Source organism: Numenius arquata, chromosome 1 (assembly GCF_964106895.1).
Source record: "Numenius arquata chromosome 1, bNumArq3.hap1.1, whole genome shotgun sequence".
NCBI classification, from domain to species: Eukaryota; Metazoa; Chordata; class Aves; order Charadriiformes; family Scolopacidae; genus Numenius; species Numenius arquata.
Window position 1 is genome coordinate 84,570,488 of NC_133576.1, and position 17,561 is coordinate 84,588,048.

The window sequence follows — 17,561 nt, forward strand, 5'->3', positions numbered from 1 at the left end:
TGAAGAATTTTCAGGTCCTTTCCTATTGGCGCTCTTCAGCATCCTGTGTGAGCATGTGTTTCCCAGTCATCCTGATCTCCGTGTACTCTGAACTTAAGATTTTTAAAACTAGAGACATGTCTTCCTCTGCTGTAAATTGCCGTCAGTGCACTGGAAATCTGTGTACTTTCAACAATTACATAGTATCTCTGAGACTGTGGCTTCTGGTATGTATGTACAAAATATGCTTTATGCAATGTATAGGAGTGTAACTTTTTAAAAAAAAAAAAAGATGGAAAATACTGCCCCCCATCAGCCTCTTGAACATTTTAAAGAGGACGGTTACTATGATAACATTTCAGCAGGAAAGCTGAAACATTGGTTTGAGAACTATAGCCTTTTTGATTCACGCCATTTAAAAAAAAAACCTCCATTGACTTTATTATTTTGAATCATCTTCTACCTTCTGTTAGCCTGGAGACCAAGCAGCTGGTCTGACAGGTGACTGTTTCAAAAGATTACAGGTGAGAATTGTTGTTTGCTGCTGCAGAGACTTGACCACCACATGCTAAATTTTGCCTTTTGCAGTGGTGGAGTGTGTGTGGGGAAGAAAGGATGGGCTCTCCCTTTCTTTGAGGAATTGTTTTTCTTCTGCTGTTTCTTTTTTGACAAAGGAAAAGAGGACCTAGCAAAGATGTCAACATCTTGTTCCATGGACCTTTTTCCACATCGGCACAGTTGGTTTAGGCTGAGCTATCTTCCTCAGTCTTAATAAGAAGCCTTGATTGTATTAGGGCCAAGTTCCTACATTTCTTTTGTCAGTTTTCTTTTATACATATTTCTTAATACCTTGCTTCAGCTATCCTAACATTTATGGAATACTGGTGCTAAGAAGTTTTTTTAAATGATGCAGATGCCTGAAATTCTTTCTACTTAAGTGCTTTAAACATGGCTATTTCTTCCAGAGCATCAGGGAAATCTTAAAGGGGGCAGGTTAAGATGACAAAGCCCAGCCACCACTTCTAAAGACCTTTTTTTTTTTTTATTTCCTAGAGCGTTTTGTGTGTGTTTGTTTTTTAATATGAAGTCTGAATCTTAACTTTCATTGGCATACACAAAAATAAGTAATTTAGCAGGAAAAGGTATGTTTTATCAAAATAAGGCCTACCATAGCTCATTATGTGTGAAGTATGTTTGTCTAGATGAATGAATTCAGAATTGTAATAGGCTTTATTAGCATGGTTTATGCATTCATTACATGGCTTCTAACTTTCAATGCTTTTTTCCTAATTAAAACAGTGATTTTATTATTTAATGATACATATTCTCCATTTTATATTTGCACTGATGAACAACGTGGGACTAAAATAGATATATTTACTTTAGTTTTAGTTACAGCTAATGCTTAATATTTATTTAATAAACAAAACCATATCTAGATTAGCTCTCCTAAATTATAGCTCATGTACTGTTACTAAGTAATCTTTGCTTCTGAGTTAATTTTAAAAAGACACAAATGGAGGCCAGTTTCTTTAACAACATCAAAAGAGCCTTATGAGAAGGGTTGTTATTTTGGCATTTCAAAACCATTTTTAAAAGTAATTTTCTGATTTTTGTTTAGTTAGAAATTTTATATTTGTCTTTTTGAGGGTTTTTTGTGTACACAAATACGTTGTTTAAGGAATACCGTGTGTTGGCACAAGCTAATGTATAATTGTGAACATTGAATCAACTCACAGTTTCCTGAGAATACAGAATACCAGGCATACATACACACTAAGCTGTGTATCAGCTTTAAGATACTGTTTTTGGAAGATCATTTAATGCAATTACAATTTTATGAATCCTTTTTACAAGTGGAAACAAAAGCTTCATTAATACGAGTATGTTACGCGATCATAAATAGTCTCTCTTCCTTTGAGAATCTGAGAATTTTTACTTTGTGCTATTTGCAGAAGCAAGACAGCCGCCTTAACAGATGTCAGGATAAGGACCATGAACGAAGTCATAAGTGGTATGAAGATAATAAAGATGTATGCGTGGGAAAAATCATTTGCAGAACTTGTGAATGGGTTAAGAAGGTAATCCTGGAAAGATAGAGCTTGGTATATGATCTGTATCTGTTTACATTTTTTTACATGTCAACAAGCCCATTATTTTGTGCTTTAAAGTGCAGTTTACTTGAACTTCTTCAGCCTTTTTTTTTTTTTCTTTTTAAACTTTCTATAGCAAGAGTGAAGGAATTTAAAATACATCCTAAGGGGACATAAAAATAAAAAACCCCTTTGATATTTATAAATTCTGGTTTTTTATGCTTCCTTCATACTAGCAACTAATAAACTGTAGTAGCTGTAATTGAACAATTTCATCCTCACAGTTCTATAAACTAATAGCAAGGAACTGATAAGCAGACATTTCCTCCCCAAGAAATATATGTGATCTGGCTTTCTGTCCTAAATGATAGCATCCTCACGTAGTACTGTCCTTCCATTTCTGCCTTTTGAAGTACTGCTCAAGCCATCTGGGAAGTGTGAAGGGGAGAAAGAAAGAGAGCAGCTCAGAAATTCTCTGGTTGTTCAACTGGCAAGGCCAGCTGAGTTTGCTGTCCTAAGACACTTTATTTCAGAGGTCCCTCAGCATCTTGATTAAAACTTATTCATAAATTAAATTTTCAATCAGTATTTGCGCTTTTACTTGACATCATAAGAGCATTCGGTGCTACAGGATAACTGTCGGAGCTCAAGTGCATGTTTCTCATCATTTAATTTTCATGTTATGTCCCTCTCTGGCATATGAGTAGAAGGTTATTATCCTGCAGTAGCTTCTCTGATTTTTTTTTTTTTTTTCATTTTTATTTGGAATACCTTTTTTTTTTTTTAAAGGAATTTTTTTTCCTTTACATCCATGTGCAGGCTTGCAAACTTGCTAATGTTCCCTGAGATGTTTGCTCCCACATGCATAATCCTTTCCTTCTTCAAATTATAGGATCCTGTGCTGATGGAATGTTCTTGATTGGTTGAAAGCTTTGATCTCTTGCAGGGAGCCAGAGAGAGTATTTCTGTATTGAAAGCTTCCTCAATGGGTGTATTCACATCGCTAAACTTTAGATTTCCATGTTCAACACCTCATTAAGATTAGAGGCTTCCTTTTTAATGACGAAGAGAAATAAACTCTTCCAAAACACATCTTGAGCCCTCTTTCTTTTCTTTAACTGCACTGTGGAAAACTGTAGTTAAAAGTCTTAGATTCAGCCAGGTGATTTATTGCCCAGCATTTCCACAGTAGCCATTGGCAGTTGCTAAGGTGACATCTGAACTTCTCTGTTGCTCCTTTTTTCCCCGTGGCTGTCCATGTTGCTTTCCCCTGATATAACTCCGTGCCGTAAGACAGTGTAGTATATTATATACAGCCTGGGGGTAGGCTGTAATTTATCTGATATTTATGGAGAGTAGCACAAAGAGCTTGCTGATTATCCACAGATAGTGAGAGGATTATTAAGGATTATTAGAGGGTGGGAAAAGAGTTTCATCCAGGATTGTAGAAGTAATTGAATTAGACCCAATTCAAATAGTTTACATACTAATGTTCTTTCACTGTACTCTGGAGCAGATCAGAGAATGTGAGCCCTTAAGCTGAAAAAATAAGTCTTTGAAACTCTTTGAAAGTCTGTCAATTTGGCCAATTTGGCAAGTATAGTGGGAAAGTTGCTTAACTAGTTTTCCAGTAGCACATCTTGCATCCTTCTCTCTGTTAAATAAGGACTTAACTTCAAATTGTATAATCATTATTTGAGTTTCTTATCTTAGTATATAGTTCCAAATAGAAGGTAATCAAAATGATCAAGATTTTCCCTGAGAATTGCCAGAATACATGGGAAGAGAAATTAGGAATTGTTTCAGGATTTTATATTCTGTATTATTTCAAGCAGATAAAATTAGAATATATGGGGAAGGAGTAAGTTGATAAACTATTATTTTAATAAAAAGTTAAGCCTGATGGCATCCACATTGTAGATAGTGTAGTAGTAACATTTTGAGGATTGCATTTGATGAGTCATTTAGAAGTGGAAACTGAAATTTAACTGAAGTGGAAATTGAGAACATGGGCATCAGCAGCTTTTCAGTTGCTGGTGGGAGACTTAAGTGTCTGTGCAGTCCTTCAGTCATTATTTAGCTCGGGTAATGGCTGGCAGAACAACTGGCCTCACTGATCAGTATTTTCTGAATTATGAACCAGAATTCCTAGAGCAAAAGAAGCCAGAAGCAGGGTTCAAATCGTGAAGGATTTACACTGAGATCAAAGAAAATACTGCAAATCCTGTGATGCTGCTTGAGGAGCATCAGCTGAATAATGGCAGATACTTGGGTCATGGGTCTTGATCTGTTGGAAGTTGCCCTGTTTTTTCAGCTGCGGAGTAGGTCTTGATCTTATCGGGAGTTTTGTGAGTCGTCTCTACTGGATTTTGATATTGGAAGGATAAGGAGTTTGTGGATGCTTGGCGTTTATACAGAGTTTTTTTTTCCTCTTTGCGCTTGTATGCAACCCAGAAAGAGTCAAAGCAGATTAGAATTTGAATTAAAATACTAAATTTGTCTAAAGCAGAAAAAAAAGAGCATTTTGGGTTTTCTGTTTCTGAAAAATAATGGTTTTCTGTAGCTACTAAGATACTAAATATAATAATTTCCCCTCTCAATTTCTAAGCCTAAATTGTCTTGTTATTTACCGTATAACGTACTTTCTTTGCGGTTATATTTGAGAAGAGTTCTTTACATTTGGGTCAGGGTGTTGCAAGGGGAGGAGAAAGGATATAAAAGAAATATACTAAGAGTGGGCTTCCCTCATCCTATTGTTGAAGGCAACTCTAAGGGGAGAGATTGATGTGATTGTTTATATTTTGCATTTTTAGGAAGGAGATTGCCATGGTTATGAAAAGCTCCTACCTGCGAGGACTGAACTTAGCCTCTTTCTTTGTGGCAAGCAAAATAACAGTGTTCATGACTTTCATGGCGTATGTACTACTTGGCAATGTTATCTCTGCAAGTCGGGTGTTTGTTGCAGTGACCCTGTATGGTGCCGTGAGACTGACAGTAACCCTGTTCTTCCCTGCTGCTGTTGAGAGGGTATCCGAGGCAGTGGTTAGCATACGGCGAATCAAGGTATGGTTATCAGTTTGAATGGTATGTGGATTTCTTCTCTTATTCTAATATAGTTTCAATGTCACCAACAAAAGCGGCCTTATTTTAGTTTTGCAGAATTTGGGATTTTTAATGAAATAGCCTGTTTTGAAAACTGAATGTGTTGCTGCGTAAGCATGTGCAAACACATGACATGCACTGTAGGGCAGGCTGGAAATGTAAGAGAAAAGTGGATGTGCAAAGAGGTGGTGTAGACATTTTTGAAATGAGAGGAAGATGCTTTTAGATGTGTTGGGATTAGGAGCTGGAAGATGCAGAAGGCAGATGGGAGCTGTAAGATTCATATTCCATGTGTGCTGCACTACCCTGTCAGATGTGAAGGACACATGTGAGCCCAAGCTGGTGTCCTGTGACTGCTTTCAATACCGGAGTGAAGACTCAAATTCAATAAGGATGAAAATCAGAAATGCTGCTGTTCTTTGGTGGAGGGACTTTGTTTGGTTTGCTGTGTTTAGTGTCATGTGAATAAAATAGTCATGTTTTTTGTATGTACCAGTACTTTAGCATAACATACAAGAGCAAAAGATGTAAAGGCAACTTGTGTTTTGAATTTGAAACTTGAAAAATCCCAAATTGTCAGGTTATTGAAATACAGAATTAGTGCGTACCAGCCATGTTAGAACTTAATTTTGTGAAAATGACAGGTTAATCTAATCTAGAATGGGGAAAACAGAAGTGCTTTGCACATAAACATATGGCTTTTGCAGTGTCACTATGCCATTTGTTGGTGAAAGTGGCTTGAAATCTGTTTTATTTTCTTCTCCATGTACTTGAGTATATTAAATAAGTTTCTTTGTTGATAAATTTGTTAATTGTACAAAGTCCACAGATAAAATATGTATTAAGCAGGTAATCTTTGCACTTCAAAGGAGTGTTTTGTAAAAATCGATGCAAATGGAGTTAGAAATGGTTAATGTGAAAATCACAACTAGGGCTATATTGTAGACAGTAATGTTTATTACTACTGCTTAAACTAAACTATGGGAGGGGAGAGAGAAGTGCTTGGGATGCTGGATGTTGCATGCTGTCTCTTCTGTACTCTCACACACCCTGCATCCAGCTCCAGGCAATGCTCTTTCAAACTCTGCAGGTTGAGAAGCAAGGAAGAAGGGAGGGAGGTGAGGTTGGGAGTTTTGAGGGAGCTGGGGTTATTCAGCCTAGAGAAAAGGAGGCTGAGGGGGGACCTTATTGCTCTCTACAACTACCTGAAAGGAGGGTGTAGGGAGGCGGGGGTCGGTCTCTTCTCCCAAGTCACAGGCGATAGGACAAGAGGAAATGGCCTGAAGTTGTTCCAGGGGAGGTTCAGGTTGGATATTAGGAAAAATTTTTACACTGAAAGGGTTATTAAGCATTGGAATGGGCTGCCCAGGGAAGGGGTTGAGGCACCATCCCTGGAGGTATTTAAAAGACAGGTTGACATGGTGCTTAGTGACATGGTTTAGTGATGGTTTTTTTCAGTGTTAGGTTGATGGTTGGACTAGATGATCTTAAAGGTCCCTTCCAACCTAGACAATTCTATGATTCTAAGAATGGCAGAAAAAGATGCCTTAGAAACAGGAGAATGGTACTTTAGCAGAGGCAGTGACAATCTGTTTCCTTTCTTCCTCCTGTCTCCTTTTCAAGCATATTCTAGCGCTTACAAGAGTTTGTTTCTAATAGCTGGCTCCAACTTCCCTGCACTTATGATTGCTTGAGGATGGTTTTTGGAAACCAGCTCCAGAATTAAGGTTCATTGGGCAAAGAATTGTCCTCCTGAATCTGTAGTACCCTTGATGCCATCACGAGCTTTTAGCTTCCATTTCCCAAACTGCACAGTTTCTCAGGGTTGGACATTCTGCTGCTGAATGGAAAGGTGCTGCCTGGCCAAAGATGTGTTATTGACATGTAAATAAGTGGAAAGGAATTAGGGAGAGAAGAGAATAGGAAATACAGGGAAAACTGATTAAGATAATGGCTAGGTATATTTGGGCAAAACTGAATATATTTTTTTAAGAGGATGCTTTCTCTTAGTTTTGTAAAACAAATTACGTTTCTACACTGATCTTAAAATACACTCAGATGGAAAGAAGAAAGCAGGAGATATTATGCTTCGGGTGACAATAAAGAACAATAGTTAGGTGGGAAATAGTGGCCTTTCCTCCATATTCATTTGTGCATAAGTATGAACTGTGTGGCAAAAAGAATATCGCCTCCTTGCTGTGTTTTTCACCCACATTCTCTTTTCCCCTCATCTTAGCTACACATCTGAGAGCTGGTCTGCATCTCTTCTTGAAGCTTCTCCAATTTTTTGTGATGGAGCAATAGGCTCAAGGTCCTCTCTTGAAACAGAGTGAAAGCAGTTGTTTTTCAGAGGGTTATTTTGGCAGACATACACAAGAGAGGCTAAGTTTCAGCTGGGTACAAAATACAGAGTTTTTTCTTTCAAGGTCGCAGTCATATCTCAAGCTAATGTTTGCTTCTCAGCATCCTGTGGATGGTAGCAACTTTATTTTACCCTGCGTGGAAGATTATTAAGTACAAAAAGAATGAAAGAATGTTCTAAGAGAACTTAGTCTCACAGGCTTAAGTTACTCTGCTGCATTTGAAAGTTTTATTTCTGGTGTTGATTTTTTTCCTCCACTTCTTAAATTTCATGGTGTTAACCATATAACTTTTTTCTTCATTTGTACTAGTTTTATTTGAAAACTTCCATATATGATACTGTAACATTTTTGAATTAAATGGCTAGCTAGGATTTATACCTGGGATGAATGCTACTGGTAGAAGAGAAACTCCTGGTAAGTGCAGAAACGATGAGAGACCGATTCCTTGCTTATATCTGCCGTGGTATTTCAGCCATCATGTAAATCCAAATCACACTTCTGAGGCTTCTTCTGAAGCCACACAACCCAGTACTGATTTAGCCTGTGTTTGGACTTTCTTTCCCTGCCTACCATCCTCTTATCTCGACTTCTCTTGTACACCTGTACCTGTTTGGGCACCTAAAACAGCGCTCAGCAGCACTCACCTAGCCAGAGAGCTCAGGCTTTTGCCTTTTGAGGGAGATGTATGTATATGTGCGTTGAGTTTGCAGACTGCTGCATTAAAACGCTGCAGTTCTCGCCGCTCTCTGAATCGATACCCACCAGCTGGAGTTTGAGCCATACCGCTGTGCCCTGTTAACACCTAGCAGTATGCTTCCTGCCCTCCCGTGGCTCCTGGCATCCTCCTCCTCTCTTTTCTTAGTTACTGACCTCTGTAAGTCTCCAGCAGCTCTCTTGGCGTCTGCAAACTGTTCTCTCAGTCCCTGTTAACTAGTCTTGGTTGCTTATATCAAGGCCTGCCTCCTCTTCTCAAAATAATTGTCTGCTACAAGCTTATGTAAGGTCTTTACGCTCTGTGATTCAAAGCACAATAGAATTTTTCAGTGGTTTTTGTCTTCAACTTGTGGTAACTTATCCTTGCAAGTTTACTGTAGAATTCGCACCTTTCCTTTCAAAATGTCTTTGAGCTGTTTGTGGTCTAGCATTGGGCAGGGTGTGCTAGAAGTGCAGCTGTGGGACAAAAGTGCATGCTCGTGCCGTTTGAAGGAAAGGTTCTCTGACTGGGGTATAATGTGGAGGTGTAGTAGTGAAAGTGTAATGAACCAATTATGCAGGCATAAGCAAGTTTTTTTTTTTTGTTAATGCCCTGGACTTTAAAAGGAGGAGAGGTTCAAAAAGTGTTCTCCAGCATTTTTATCACTGGGAGAGTGCTTAATAGGGACAGTGGACAGCTTCTTAACATGTCCTCGTTGTTTTTCTGAGCAAAACTAAAGTAAAATAAGCCTTCACCATCAAAGCAGTGGAATGGTGAGGTGTTGCAGTGAAGGTTTCACCTCTTCTTTGTGGAAAGGGGAAAATCAAACAATTATAAGGTATGTCAGTGTTTCAAGGGGAAAACAGCTGGTTCTTAAGGTCCATTTGCTTCAGGAATTATCTTTTAATGAGCAGGTTGTTAAGAGTCCCATAGTCCTTTTATGCTAAAAAAATCTGCACTTCTGTTTTTTTTTGGGGGGTGACAGCTAGGTAGTTACGGGTACACTGTTGAAGGTGGTGTGCATTGCTTTGGAAGTGTAATTCCTTGATCGATTTGTGGTTGTTTTTTCCACCCCATGATGAATGTTCTGTATGCTGCTTCCACAAACGTGCTTGGGTTCCTTTCCCATTCCCAGTCTCACATTAGGCAATATACTGTGCTTTTTTTTCATTGCAGAACTTTCTGATACTTGATGAGGTCTCACCCTTCAGGCCACAACTGCATGGTAATAATGAGAACGTTATTCTTCATGTTCAAGATCTGACTTGCTATTGGGATAAGGTAAATTTACTTCTACTAAATGTAAAATATATTGGCACTGTAAGTATTTTAAGTCTAAAAAGCGGTATTTCTATGTATATTGTGCTGTCGTTTTGTATTCTCTTTTGTATATGAGAATCCTTTTAGTATGTTTAGCTAACTCTGTAGAATAGTACTGAAAACACTATAAAGTGCATCTTAAAAGTAGCTATGCCTGAATGTTATACTAAATGAAAATCTGTGCTTTTCTGTGTGAAAATATCTCTTGTTGTCAAACAGCACTGTGTTGTAGCTAAGATACTTAACCTGGAATTAAAGACAGCACAGTAAGGTAGGCCTTAGTGCATGGGTATTTTTCTGTGAACTGAATGCTGATCAGTCCATTAATCTAGAACCAGTACAATATTAGACTTTTCATAATGGATTTGAGAGCTTTAGAGACTAGTCCTGGCATATTTGTTACCCTGTGTAGTTCAATTGAGACTGTTCAGCTGCAAATTGTTCTCTGCTTAAGATGCACCAAACCCACCAAAATGACTAGAAAAAGGGATACTACACAGGTGATAAATCCATTATGTATCCTTTTCTGTAAGAAAGGCAAAGATTGACTGTGGTTTCTGTTTTAAAACTGCCAATTGCTATGGTAAGCAGCAATTTGCAATGAATTGTTGGAGCTATTATGAGCTGCCAGTGTCCTTGCACAAGGGAAGCTTCAGTCTAAAAATAAATTTTGCATATAAATGTAATGCAAATAAGACATCACTTATTTCCCTTTGTATACCCTCTTCCCCTACACGTGATGTGTCCCAAGGAAGATAAAGTGTGAAAATATATGTTGAGGATTTACCTACTACTACTACTCAGCTACAAAAGAAAATTGCTACATTATTGTGCTTTATTTTCTCAGAGTTGTCTCTGTGACATAAATTCTTTCTGAGACATTGAACGAACTTTTAATTGATATGAAAAACTTCATGGTGAATACATTCTAATGTAAAGCAGAGTGTCTTTCTTAGTCTTTGTTTTCTTCCCAAACCGACATCGGTACCACTGTTAACACTTTATAGGAAATGGTTGCATAATATGCCCATAAAACACCTTCATTTTTTTTCATGAGTTGTTTATATTGCATAAAGCAGAGCAGCATGACTGGAATTACTGGTTTCCTTTTGATAAAAAAAACCTCAAGCCAACAAACCACCCATGAAACTGTTAATGTAATTTTCATTTTGATATTCAATGGCATGGGAGAAGACTAGGTCTCCCAGAACTGTCAAGAGCAGCTCAGAAAGTTTGTTATATATTCTTACAATGATGCAAAATAATTTGACTGAAATGCTTACTGAAAAGGTGATGAGTTCTGAGAGAGAGGAGTTGTAAAAGGAATAATAAAAATATATACTATCCTTTGTCAAGTAACCAACTTAGGTTGCTACCCTGACTAGGTTTCTCATCACTCTTTGGGTTTCTATATTAACAGTGTACAGCTGGATGCTAATTTTTTTGTTTTTAAAGATTATGAGCCAAAAGAGATACTAAAAAAAACCTCAACAACCCACAAATCCCAAATCACTGGAAGTAAAAAAGAGATTATTAGCTAGACTTTTAGAAAAACAACCTAACATGGTGTATTACAGTTTATCAAAAGATAAACAAAACCAATTAATTCATGGTCACACTCTTGTTTTGCTAAGGGAAGTATTATCTGAGTCCCACAGGCTAGTCTGATAGCAGCATGCAACTAGGGATTCTTCGGTACAGGTTTTTACTGATGTGCCTTGAGTTTGCAGAACAGTCTGTCTGCTCAACTGAGCAATTTGAGATTTAAAATTCAAGAGTTTGAACAGAGGCCAGATTTTTCCCTTGTAATTTTTAGTCACTTAAATGAGGAGCCTAAGTAGTATAGTATTTCTGTGCAATATGTGATCTCTGCATCTCTTCGATGGGATGAATTGCTGCTTTCTCTTGACCGTAGGAAGTGTAAGGAGCTCTGCCCAAGCTCACTTAAGGTGTTGCTGCCTCCGAAGGGGTCCTTCTTGTGTCCTTCAGTCCTCCCAGTCTGTGTATCTGTTCCCTCCCTTGTGCTGGTGTTAATGCTTGTATGTACAACCCTGTGGTGAACCAGTTCAGAGGGATAAACCAGTGGAAAATGAATCACCTCTACAGTGGTTTGTTTTCTGATGGCTGAGTCTCACGAACAACAAGAACAAGGCAAGGATGAGCAGCAGCAGAAGGGAAGTGAAAGACGTGGGTAGTTGACAAGGCAGAGGGTTGCTGGGACATTTGTGGTAATGAGCTGTCAGATGACCTTAGCTGTAATATTAGTCTGTGCTCTAATTTAAGTGCCTCAGTTTAGTGCCTAAAAATAGGTGTGATGAATTCAGGACAAATTGTCTTTAATTATAAGGAATGCTATTTTACAAAAATACCGTGCCCCTTAGGTGTTTGTGTCCGTGCTGTTTGCTTGCATTACTACTTTTGTATAGGATCTATGATATTTTACAATAATGATACTGATTTTATTGAAAACCTGAGTGGGTGGAAATACCTTTGCACTTTTGTGAATACAGAAGTACAACCACAAGAGATCTGAAGAATGGCCTGTGTGTCTGAAAGCTTATTCATTTTTTTCATATAGACTAATTGATTTAATAGGAGGTATTTTCTCTTCCTACAAGCTTTGCATTAAAAAAAAAAAAAAAAAAAAAGCCCTGGCTGCCACAAGTTGGTAGAGTTCCCCTAACCTTAGCAGTAGCTGAACACCTGAACTGTGTGCTCTGGACCGAGAAATCAAATTCATGGTGAAATGCTGAGCGGGAGGGGGTGGAGAAAAGGAAAAAAGCCTCATGATGCCACCTTGTGGAAATTAATAAAAGCAGCAGAAGTAGTTTTCCAGAGTTGCATGACGCATACAGGTTTGTGTTCTCCCAGTGTGATTCTGATTTTGTGTGAACCCCGTGGTGCTTCTGCGAGGTGGGAGCTGTGATGGGAGACCTGCAGCTTTGGGCTCTGAGTGTGCTGCTGCCTAGCCCGGTATTTCCACTGGTGTGAGGGGACACGTGTGTGCTAGCCCAGCTCTTCCAGCCCTCACAGGTGTGGATGGATACCGTGCCCGTGTCTCTCCCAAATAATTTGAAACGAGTTGCGAGCATCCCCTTTTTGCAGTCACAGAGAACTTGGTCGTGTGGCATCTTCCGTGTGGGTTTAGGTGGTAGCCTCTTCAGCCTCTTGGGCCTCAAAAGGTGGCTGGAGATTTTAAGCAGTCTGCAAGTTGTTAAGAGGTATGCTAGGTATTCATCACCTTGCTCTTCTTTTTTTGAAGCTTAAGGCTGGCATTTCGTTTGGTCCTTTAATAGAAATATTAGCACAATCCAGCTGCTGCCTTTTTTTTTTTTTTTTTAAATGCATATATTTTCCTGTTTGCATTTTAGTGTCAGTCATGCTTAGTGCGGTCTAAGATGCATGTAAAGGCAGATCCTGTTACAAGGGTGTTCTGCTTTAATGAGAGGGAGCTGCACCAGGCCCTTAGGAGCTGCAGTTTAGCATAGCTATTAAAGACATGAGCATCCTTTCTTTTCACAAGAAATAGGCATTTTTACAACCTTGATAGGAGAGGTGCAAAATATGTTGGGAAATAAGCTCTTATCAGTAGTGTAACATAAAGGGTAGGCATTCTAAAAAGGAATATTAAACAAACAATCCTAGGGTAGTATATATTCACACAAATAGCCAACGATGTTGTCTGTGAGAAGTCTCTGAAAATCCACGATATACAAGATGAAGGTGTGTAAAATCAAATGGTGGTTTTCTGTTTTCACTTTGGATAGAGCCTTAACTCCAGCAAACACAGCCCTGGCTTTCCTGGGGCTCTGAGAGAGAGCTTCAGCCCTCCCTGTTTCCAGCGCTTGTCTGGCTGCTTGGAGTCACTGGGCTTGCCGTGCCGGGGCTGCGATTGCCGGTGTGATGGCCAGCAGAGAGCTCCTGCTTCCGAGGCTGCCACCCCTGCCTTGGCGCTGAGCCGCAGCCAGGATGCGTGGGCTTTGAGGAAGCACCCTGTTCCTTGAGCGCTGTTTTGTCCCTGTTACTCCTTTGTGGTGAAGGATCAGGGTCTTTCACGAGTGTTTGTGAATTACCGAAGAGGCAAACTGTACGCCTGAAAATCTGGTGGGCACGTGGGTCGCTAATTTATAGTGATTTATGTGCATTGCTTTCTGTTTCTAAAGAGTTGGTTTGATGGTGCGTGTTTCTTTACTGAGGAAGCCTAACTTTTTCTCAAATCCGTAGAGTTTAGAAAGCCCGGCACTTCAACAACTTTCCTTTACTGTCAGACGAGGGGAATTACTGGCTGTGATCGGTCCTGTAGGAGCTGGAAAAGTAAGTCTTAACGTTTACTCCATTCTGTGGGTTTTTTTATGAGTCGGTTAAACCAGACTAGAAATCTGAACACGTACAGTTCCTTTCTGTGATGATAACACGTTTCGCATCAAGATACTGGCATTCAAGAAAGGCAGATGTCCTTCTGGGGGTGGGGAGGAGGTGGTTCGGAGTTACACAGTACTTTCTACGTTGCTTCTAGGCTGCGTGTAAAGGGTGCTAGTGCTCTTCTCCTGTTAGGGGTAGTTTGAGTGACAGGGTGAAATAGGCCATCGTGCCAGTAAACACTGCTCAGTCTCTGTGATGTCTTTAACGCAATCAAACTTTTCAATTTTTATTTTATTTTATTTTTTAATCTTTTCCAGTCTTCACTCTTAAGTGCTGTGCTTGGTGAACTGCCTAAAGACAAAGGTTTGATAAACGTAACTGGCAGAATTGCCTATGTTTCTCAGCAGCCTTGGGTGTTCTCTGGTACAGTAAGAAGTAATATACTGTTTGACAAGGAATACGAGAAAGAAAAATACGAAAAAGTTTTAAAAGTCTGTGCTCTTAAAAAGGTACGGTTTCGTCTTTGTGTGTTTCATTTTCACGATCTTTGTTTTTATCTTAGTGTTCTAAGTGTTTCTAGTGTACTAAGTGTATCTAAGTGTTTATCTTAGACTTGTGGTATGTGCTGCAATATATAATATATAGAATTAATTATTAGCAGTACCATGTTAAATAAATCCTATAGCTTAACAGAAATATGTGTGATTATTTTTAACTTCTGTGTGTAAGCACATTCTTGTACTTCCGAAAACTTTCACTAGAGGGAGGTGTAGCTTATGTGAAGCATAGGCAAATTTGGAAAAAGCTATTCCCAATTATTTAATTTCATAATCATCTTTAGCCCTTTTCACTAGTATTATGGTAGGTGTGTGTGCAAATGCAATAAAAGGTGGAAAACAAATGATCAAGCTAGTGCTATGTGTGACTTTCTTTTTGTAAATATCCTTTGTGCTTTTTTTTTTAAATAAATGTCATGTATATCATTTATTAAGTATTGCTAATGGCTACCAAAAGAACCTTAGTGCTATATATTGGAGAACTTGCTGAGCCCAAGTAGTTTTATGAAAAAATATTTTTGAAAGGTCTGTGCGTGAAGGAGTTTGTGACATGAGATATAGAAGAGGATTAAGGCAGATTTGTCAAGAAACAGACATTTTGCTTGGCAGCTAAAAAGGTTTTATGCAGCATGTTACAGTATTCCTGTCAGCAGCGACACAGGTGAAAAGCAGATGGTTACTGTGATGAAAATTTTTTGCAAGGTTTTTGCACATGGTAGATAGAGTTTTAATATCTCCTATTGATAATCGGTCATATGCTGTTGTCTAAACTTATGTAGTTTGCTGTCTTTTAAAGTCACTAAAACCCTAAAAAAACCACTTCATAATAGATGGTAGATTTGCTTTCGTAACTTTCTTTCAAATTTATGCATCTTACAAATGCTGTGAATTAACTTTCAGAACATGCTTTATAGTTTAATGTAAAACTTCTGTATTTCCTGAATAGGAAATACAATAAAATGACATGAAACAATGCATAATTTTGTTCTATTACTCATAGTCCCAAGCCCTGTAAATTAACCAAATTTGTGTGATGAATGTTATGGTTATTTCTCTTGGATACAGTAAGAATAAAAGCAATGCAATTCTTAGGGACATTGGCAAATGGAAGATAATTTACTGATAATAGTTAGTTCAGTTTTATTTACTGTGACAGCTCATTTTGTCTAGTAAAAAATACGGAATTTAGTGTTATACTTCATAATTTTTAGTTTGATTTTCTGAATCACCAGCAAATATTCCTCGTAACACTAAGAATAGTAGTGCACTTCCTTGGCAAAACTGTAGAAAAAGGGAACTTTTAAGATCTCACCTATTTTTCCTGCTTTCTTAATTACCTTTTGCTGAAGGTACAAAGTCATAATGTAACTATGGATATTTCATTTAGTATGAATCCTTGTATTTTCATATGAGATAAGTTAGTACTTTTCAAATTAGAAAGTGTTATGTTGAGGCAGCTTTATCCGTCTTCGAAGTTAAACTGATTTAAAAAAAATAAAATCTTACTATCTGTTCACAGGACTTGGAATTATTAGCGAATGGTGACCTAACAGTAATAGGAGATCGTGGAGCTACGCTGAGCGGGGGACAGAAGGCCCGTGTAAATCTGGCCAGGCTAGTGTGTTTTGGTGTTCCTAAAATTTACAAATTGTCAGACTTCAGTGACCGAAGCAAACAAATACAAGACTTTGTGATACTGACTTTTCTTTAAACCTTGCAGAGCTGTGTATCAAGATGCAGACATCTATCTTTTGGATGATCCACTGAGTGCAGTAGATGCTGAAGTTGGAAGACATTTGTTTGAAAAGTATGTTGCTGTTTATTTTAATTTAAAATACAATTTTTATCTTCTAATTCCATATAGAAAACTTTAGAAGGCATTTTGGGAGAGATGGATCTCTTCAGAAAACTTATTGCATTCACTTTCTGCATTTATTGTTCCTCTATTTTATATATTTGGAAGATGTATAGTTTTTTTCCTTTGTGTGTCTGTCTTTTTGGTCTTTATTTTTAAAAGCCCTGTAAAAGTCTATTTTGAAAATATTAGAATTAGAATTATTCTTAAGGGAATATATTGTAATTTTCTTGAGGAAAATGTCAGATTTCAGACGTGTGTATTGGCAGCTATGAATATTGAGGTTTATGAATATTAGTACTGAGTGAAGAGTAATATAGGGTGGGATTTTTGATCACTTCTTAGTTTGCTGCAGCTTTATTTGTGTAGTAATAAGCATTTAATTCAAGTGGCTAAAGAAAAGGACAGAACTCCCTTAGATTCTTGAGTGATTTTTTTGTTTTGGTTCTTGAATGGTTGAAATATCTCTCAGGTAGGTGGAACAGGGAACTGTGTCCTGCAGAGTAGACTGTGGAGAGCAGAAATAGAGGAAAAGAGAATGTATAAGCTTACCATGAAAGAGAGAGAGATTCCTGAAGAATTCCTGAAGAAATAGGAGAGTGGTCATTAAAAATCAGGTTCCCTTCTCAATAAATTTCCTCCTCTCCATCTGTCTTTTCTTTCAAACTGCCTGATCTGTGACACATAATGAGTATGAGAATAATCCAGTTATTCCCAGCCAGTGTTTCGTCCTTGCCTCTTCATAGCCTGCGCCTCTCGGTGTCAAAAGGTATAATCTAGAATTTATTTGAAGTTGAAGGAGAAAATTTCATGGACTGAATTCAGTGGGCTTTGGTTGAAGTGAGAGCACTTTCTTGAGCATACTTACATCCTCTGAATTCCACGCTCCAAATACATGAATTAGTTTGGTTTTAGTGTTGTTTCCTCCTCTCCACTCCTAGACAATCATAATATCTTGTCTTGCAGAGGTGGTTGTAGAGTTTGCATTGTTCTGCAAACTGTATGCATGTTCTTTTTCTCCATGCGGGGAAGCTTTTAGCATCTAAATTTGAAAATTGTACATCTGTTGATGTTTGCAGTTTCAAATCTGGAGATCTCTTTGAAACCCCATCAATGTTTTGTTTTATTTTATTGATTTCTTCAAATGGCTACTGTTTGTTTCCATCAGCCGGTATGGAGTAAGAGTTTTATGATGCATAGGCTTTACGTTCATTGTTCTGTGTAGGATCATTTTCA

At 38.1% G+C, this 17,561-nt stretch overlaps 1 protein-coding gene across 2 annotated transcripts in view; it reads left to right on the forward strand.

Annotated features, from left to right (window-relative positions):
• Window positions 1-17,561, forward strand: part of ABCC4 (ATP binding cassette subfamily C member 4 (PEL blood group)) — a 151,467-nt gene that overhangs the window by 26,484 nt on the left and 107,422 nt on the right. For both annotated transcript variants that reach the window (XM_074168923.1, XM_074168932.1), the window contains exons 7-13: window positions 1,935-2,060; window positions 4,886-5,135; window positions 9,408-9,512; window positions 13,776-13,865; window positions 14,231-14,422; window positions 15,990-16,084; window positions 16,191-16,277. In XM_074168923.1, coding sequence (XP_074025024.1) covers window positions 1,935-2,060; window positions 4,886-5,135; window positions 9,408-9,512; window positions 13,776-13,865; window positions 14,231-14,422; window positions 15,990-16,084; window positions 16,191-16,277 — 945 coding nt within the window. The remainder of the gene's footprint in view (window positions 1-1,934; window positions 2,061-4,885; window positions 5,136-9,407; window positions 9,513-13,775; window positions 13,866-14,230; window positions 14,423-15,989; window positions 16,085-16,190; window positions 16,278-17,561) is intronic.